Source organism: Cydia fagiglandana, chromosome 6 (genome assembly GCF_963556715.1).
Source record: "Cydia fagiglandana chromosome 6, ilCydFagi1.1, whole genome shotgun sequence".
NCBI classification, from domain to species: Eukaryota; Metazoa; Arthropoda; class Insecta; order Lepidoptera; family Tortricidae; genus Cydia; species Cydia fagiglandana.
The window spans coordinates 1262985-1270575 of NC_085937.1; the positions used below are offsets into that span (position 1 = coordinate 1262985).

Consider the following 7591-nt stretch of genomic DNA (forward strand, 5'->3'; position numbering starts at 1 on the left):
TTTCGCTATTTCGGGGTTGGTCCCATAATAAAAGTTGTAAAGCTCAGTATAATCCTAAAACCGCCCCGGCTACGGGAATGTACTTATTTTTTGGCCATCCTGTAGGTATTATCTCTCTTCGACCCGTCGGACGCTCTGAGTTATAGCTCCTAGGCGGAGCTCGGTCTTCAGTCTTCGCATTTGGACACTTGTACTTTGTACTACTGTTCGGCATTTAATCTTCCTGTCTAAGCTACTTTAAATCTTCTCGGGGCAGAGGTGTACGGTTGGAGCCGGTAAAGGTTTATTTGATGTTCATAAGTGCATTGTAATATGCCTACTTGAATAAACTATTTTTTATCTTTTCATCTTTATCTTTTTACTTTGCATAGTTGCAGAGATATAAGCCACCACGCCAGAAAACTTCATGTTACATCTGGTTTTTGATTGAGCCATTCGGGTTATTCAAGACGTTTCACTCACGTCACGTTTCATATACTTACAAAAAAAAAAGTTGAAAATTGTGTGATGTACGGAACCCTTGAAACGCGAGTCCGAACTCGCACTTGACCAGTTTTATAAGTTAAGTAACCATTAGAGCCTGCGCGGAAAGAGATTAGTAATATTATCGGTTCCCTTAAGTTTTTGTATTATAAGTTTGACATAAAATCATATTTTACAATTTCAGATACTGTCCAGGAAGAACAGATTCTATTCGGTCACAATGCACTACTCACATCAGCCCAAGAGAAACAAAACTTTGCCCAAGAGAAACCAATGCCACCAATTGAACACTACCATAGTTATCTTATATATCATAGCAGCTGTACTAAGTGTAGACGCTGATGATAGATACCGACCCCACCGGCCACCATGGAAAGGACCACCGCCTTTTAAACCACCACCAGAATCTGTAAAGGGTGGTGACGTGTCTGATGATGCTGTCCACATAGAAGATATGTCTACAATAAGGCCTGAAGTAGACGGAGATAATAGTTCAATAATTGATACGGAATATACAATACCAAGGGATACAGAAGTGAGTTTCATATTAGGGGGTTTTCAGAAAGATTTGTAGTTGTATCATATTTGGCTACGACTATTGGGCTATTTCGACTTAAACAGTCTATACAAAATGTATGTAAAAGTGTGTCAACAAATCTTAATTTATAGGAAACCCTTTTCTTCTTTTTTTAATCAATTAATTCTGAGTAGAAAAAACCTAAAAATGGTAAACTTTTTTACTGAAAACGTCAATTGTGATATTTAGGGTTATTATTCTTAAAAAATACTTGTAGGTAATTCCTTTATTTAATTATATGATCAAACCTCTATACTGAAGAGTATTTAAACTGACATAATTACTGATAATGCTAGATGTGGTTTGGGGGTAACTACCATTAATTAGCCAAGTTGCAGGGCCAATTAAAACTTAATTACTTTACTTTTGTAATTAGACGAGGAATTGGTCAAGTAATATACATTTTTACATAAAGAGTTGAGAAAATATTTAATTATTTATTGTTATTCATAGAGAGTCAACCATCAACTTTTGATTAATCTTTTTTAAGTAGGATGGATCATTCGATCCTGTGGATGGCTGCACTAACTGTGACGATGATATCACTGATGATGTGATAAATGACGTAAACGATACAGACAAGAAGGGAGGAAGCATTAATGAAGACTATTACCAGAATGATTCAGAAATTAAACTACCAGAAACTCCTAAAACGGTAAGTAATATTACATATAAGAAGTTTTTGTTTCTTCGTTGGGTACCTACTCTATGTTGAAACCTAGGGTTAAAACCTAACTTTTCTCAATTTTGTCTTTCCTATTTGTTTTTTTTTTTACTTCTTATTTTTGCACTATACTCATATTGTGTTTTTTATTATTTTACAGCCAGAAGAGGAATTAGTAGAAATGATCGAGGGTCTGGACAAATTATTGAGTAACGAATCTGCCGTTGTAACCATGAAGGATGTGTCGGATGCTTTTGATCAGGTATAATTTTTTGATAATTTTCCAGTTTAATGTTGCGTTGTCAAGAAATTTATGCGCTTGTGGAAATTCCTTTAAACACAATCAGCCTAAAATTCAATGAATCTTTATAGGCTGTTGTTAAATAATTATAAACATGATTTAAAAATAAATTTGTAAGACGGACGATTTTTTTTGGCTTTTTGTTGGGATGAAGCGTTATGGGGATAATAATAAGTATATCTATGTCTTTGTGATGAAATTCAAAGATTTTCCCATGAAAAAAATACAAAATGCACATAAGACTGGATGTAAATCCTGACTTTTCAGTAGGTAGAAAATACTTTACGTTATGGCCTTTATTAATCCTATAAATTTACTTTCCAGATGGACGTTCTTCTAGCAACAGACGACACATCTCTAGAATTCCCCTGCACCGTGCTAACCGCCCTCGACACCCTCGGCGCACGCGCCGATCTCAACGGCTCGGCGGCCGTTGCGACGGCGCGCCATAACGTGGCCGTGGTTATGGCTGATTCTGCGCCTGAGCAACCTGTTCGGGGGCTCAAGATAGTCGATGGTTCTACTGATGAAGGGTTCCAAGTTCTACATGGTACTGCATCTTACCATTATTTTCAAACCTAAAATCATTGCCTCGGTCTGCCCAGCGTCACATTGTTTTGGAAAATAACATTATTAAAACGTGGCGCTTTAGATACGTGGAGGGAGACCAATCTACTAATTTTATTTGGCCTAAGAACGTTTGGGTCAAGGGAGTTAATAGATATGAGAACTTCATTAAGATCTTTCCAAAGCCTAACGTTAGGTAACTTGCAAAAAAGTGCTCACTTTCCAAACAAACACCGCTTTTAAACCACACGTCTGAACTAGCAAGTTAAAAATGATTACTCTATTTTCCAGATGAACTGGATCCATCCACTCTCACCGGCGACGATACTGAAGCAGCAGTAAATCTTCCAGCATCTCTGGCGGATTCTTCCCGTCGCATCAGCTTCGTGGTGTTCCGCTCAGATCGCGCGTTTGTACGGCATGATCGCGAGCAATATGTCGTCAATAGCAAGATTATCAGTGTCAGCGTGGAGAATTTCACGCGGATGGCAGATGGAGAGGTAAGAGCATACACTGGTGTAGTTTTTAGGCAAAAGATCTCGTGGCCGCTCCCTAACACGATGGACAGACCTCATTAAGTCCATCACAGGAAATTCAGTCAACAATTCGTCGGTGCGAATTTAAAAAAATCGCCATGTATTTTTAAGCTACTTTTCAGGAGACAAAAATAACTGTTTATTTTCCTGTTTGTAATATATTTGTTGCGCCTGTATTTTTTTTCTGATAGATCAATGATTTTTACATGATACTCATGTAGAAAATAAACAGATTTATATGTAATTTTTTGCAATATTATTATTTTAACCAAATTTTGCTACATAGCGATTTAAGTTTGGTTCATTAAAATCGTCATGTGTGAAGTTTGTACACATAGCGATTTGTTGCCAAAGTAACAGTACGAGAGATGATACATAGCGGATTTTAGGGTCTATGTCGGGTAATCCATTCTACGGGCCCCCCCACATCTGGCGTCTTTCGAGCGTCGGCGTCTGTCGGCGTCGGTCCAGCGCTATGGAAAATGACGTCGCTGCGCAGTTGCGTCGACGCTGCGTCAACGTTGCGTCGACGTCGGCCATAGAATTGTAGACGCCGACGCTCGAAAGACGCCAGATGTGGGGGGGCCCTTAGGGTCTATATCGGGTAATCCATTCTACAATAAATCGCCATGTGCAACATTATCGCCATCACCCTCGACGGAAAACAAGGCATTTAATATCGTTATGTGCTAAAAATTCACATAGCTATTTTTTTGTTTCAATTCTGTTATTTTTTGGACAAATCGTCGGTGCGAATAAAAAAAACGCCATGTATTTTTAAGCTACTTTTCAGGAGACAAAAATAACTGTTTATTTTCCTGTTTGTAATATATTTGTTGCGCCTGTATTTTCTTTCTGATAGATCAATTATTTTTACATGATACTCATGAAGAAAATAAACAGATTTATATGTAATTTTTTACAATATTATTATTCTAACCAAATTTTGCTACATAGCGACTTAAATTTGGTTCATTAAAATCGTAATGTGTGAAGTTTGTACACATAGCGATTTGTTGCCAAAGTAACATAGTACGAGACATGATACATAGCGGATTTTAGGGTCTATGTCGGGTAATCCATTCTACAATAGATGATACATAGCGGATTTTAGGGTCTATGTCGGGTAATCCATTTCACAATAAATCGCCATGTGCAACATTATCGCCATCACCCTCGACGGAAAACAAGGCATTTAATATCGTTATGTGCTAAAAATCACATAGCTATTTTTTGTTTCTGTTCTGTTATTTTTTTGGACAAATGTTGTCTGCACATAGCGGATTTTTTATTTTCAAAATTAATAAAGATATAACAAAAATATTTATGTGGGTCGACGGGAAATTTAAAAAGGAATTCAAATATGCCAAAATCGAAAAATCGTAAAAAAAACACATAGCGATTTTTTTATTCGCACCGACGAAATGTTGTTCTGAGTTCACATAGCGGAATTTTTATTTTCAAAACTAATAAAGGTATAACAAAAATGTTTATGTGGGTCGACGGAAAATTTAAAAAGGAATTCAAATATGCCAAAATCAAAAAATCGTATAAAAACACATAGCGATTTTTTTATTCGCACCGACGAATTGCTCCCACTCCACCAAAAACAGAGCCACACGGCGACGGATCGCAAGAGCTGCGGTGGCGCAGAAATCGACCGTGACATGACCACGACCACTCTGTCAAGAGTGCATGACTAAGAAGAAGTTTTCAGTTGTATCAGTCACATATTTTTATTGGAAAAGTACAAATAAGATAAAAGTGTGGCTTTATTTTTCTATTTCGGTTGTAATATGCCCCACTTATATGGGAATGGTTCTGGTTCTTAATATTAGTAAATTGTGGGTACAAAAAAAAGACAAATAAAAATTTAAGCAGTAAATCTGAGTACGTATCATAACATTTCACCAAATTTTGAATGATAAATTATAATGTATAAAAGGTTTCATACCAACATAATCAGACAATGAAATCTTTTTTAGTTATTTATTATTCTAATTATAATTTTCAGGTGATAGACATCCATTTGAAACCATCAATATACAAACCGGCTCGGAACATGTCCCGCACTTGCGCCTACTGGCACTTCGCTGAAAACGACACTGGTTACTGGTCACAGGAGGGCTGCACCTTCATCAAGTCCCCAACCGGCTTGCTGGATACCTGTCGCTGTACACATCTCACCCACTTTGCCGAGGTCCTCATCCCGAAAGAAGTTTTTTCAGAAGAAAATGAAACAATTTTGGAAATACTTTCCCTAATAGGTTGTTTCTTGTCACTCTTCGGACTGCTTATGATTGTTCTAACTGCTATAATGTTTCGATCGTGGAGAAGCGATTTTAATAATAAGATCTGGATACAATTAACTGTAGCCCTGTTAATAAACGTCATCAGTTTTCTTATTATTGTCTTCTCTAAATTTGAAGATTACAACTTGTTTTGTATGACAGTGGGAATTATTTTGCATTATGCTGTTTTAGCATCGTTTTGTTGGATGTTAGTAGCCGCTGTTATTTCTTATAGAAAATTAGTTTTAATATTCGCGACAGACCCTAGACGAAGATTGTTGAAAGCTTCAGCTTTCTCGTGGTTTTTCCCTTTAATTATAGTGGTTATGCTTTTAATTGTGGCGCCACAGTCTTACACAAAAAGATTTGAAGATCATACACCTACAGGAGCATTTTGTTACCCATCAGGCTTAGCTCTGTGGTTGACAGTCTACGCTCCAATCGCTATAGTAGTGATATCAAATTGGATCCTTTTTGCTTTGATACTTCGTTCTGTATTTGGAACAAAAAAGGTACAAAAACATGGCGATTCAAGCGAAATGCTTCGACGTGCATCTGTAAGTTGTTTACTAGTATTTCTATTTGGATTACCTTGGGTTTTCGGCTTGTTTGCCTCCAATATTGTTGCTGCATATCTTTTTACACTAACAACAAGTTATCAAGGATTTGTATTGTTTATATTTTTCATAATAATTAATACCAAAACTAGAGGTATGTGGCTCAATAAAATATGTATAAAGAAAAAGATTAAGGCACAAGTTAGCTCTTCATTGATAACTAGTAGAAATGCCCATATCAGTAATGAACCTGAACAGGCTCCATTTATAGAACCCAACTCATCACGGACTAACGTTACTTCTTTAATAAGTGGTTCAAGTGACGGTAAAGCAGTGGCGTATAATGCGGCATCTGGTTCAGCAGCTATTGAAGATTCGCATTATAATAGTAAGGATAGCATAGATTCATTTATTACTGCAAAATCGCATGATAATTTTAGTGAAGATGAAATATTTAAGAGTGTAGAAGGCATATTTGATATAATAGACGATAATGACGAAAAAAATACCAACCAAAAATCAATATCTGGTACTACTTCGAGAAACTCCTTGTATTCCAACAAATCGTTACTGAAAGATGAAGAAGTACAAAGAAATGATGAAGACACCAATAATAAAGATGGTTTAAGCGATAGTTCTAGTCAAAAAAGTAGTATATGACGCGGATTTTATCTGTCCAGAGATAACGGTATACAACGTACCAACGCAAAACGCATCGTTGATAAGCTGATAATTTAATAAAACAGTTTTATAGGTAGCTTAAAATAATCTACGTTAAAAATGTACATAAGGAACTGTACCTATGTACGTATGAATGTATTACTTAAGTAAAATAAGTACCTACTAAGTATTACTGATTTTTGTATTAAGCAAGAAATTGCAATTAATGTAATTTTTGAAATTATTATTAAAATAAAATTTACATGAACCTTTATTAATTTTTGAATAATTATTATTTTCTACGATCATTCGATTATGAAGTAGAGGTATGTTTACAAAATGTATATTTAAGTTGTAGAATGCTTCTCAACTGTTGGAAAAGTGTTCCTGGAATATTTCACATAAAATTAAGGAAGATTTCACTTCACTTTGATAATGTAAATACGGATGTATTACGTTCCACATACAAAAAAAAATAAATAAAAAAAAATTACTATAGGACGATTTTTGCTCAGCGCGACCTAATCCCAGACTAAGCTCAATAAGGCCTGAGTTGTGGGTACTTATTTAGACGACGGTACATAATTAATAGTTATAACTACATAATATACGGTATTATAACATAACCTTTGAATTTCTTCGCAGATGTATGCAGGTTTCCTCACTATGATTTCCTTCAGCGACAAGCTAGTAAATATTTTGATATTTCGTACATAAGTTCCGAAAAACTCATTGGTACGAATTAGGGGAGGAAAAGCGTTAGAAATTTCTGGAGTTCCTTTCTGAAAATTAAGCAATTTTGGAAATTTTCCATCGGCATATCAGTACCTAGTATTTGTAAATACCAATATTGACCCACTATTAGTTAGTTCGTAATAAGCTAAATAGGTGTAGGTAGTTATAATTTGGTGCGTCGACCTTTATTATTTATCATGCCTGTGTAATATCCTAATAT

At 35.8% G+C, this 7591-nt stretch overlaps 1 protein-coding gene across 1 annotated transcript; it reads left to right on the forward strand.

Annotated features, from left to right (window-relative positions):
- The first annotated feature begins 703 nt into the window (after positions 1-703).
- Positions 704-6907, forward strand: LOC134665466 (adhesion G-protein coupled receptor G2-like). The gene is made up of 6 exons (XM_063522440.1): positions 704-1018; positions 1554-1715; positions 1885-1986; positions 2350-2575; positions 2884-3092; positions 5143-6907. The coding sequence occupies exons 1-6, from the start codon at positions 704-706 to the stop codon at positions 6634-6636; spliced, it is 2508 nt and encodes an 835-aa protein (XP_063378510.1). The 3' UTR covers positions 6637-6907.
- Positions 6908-7591: the final 684 nt, after the last annotated feature.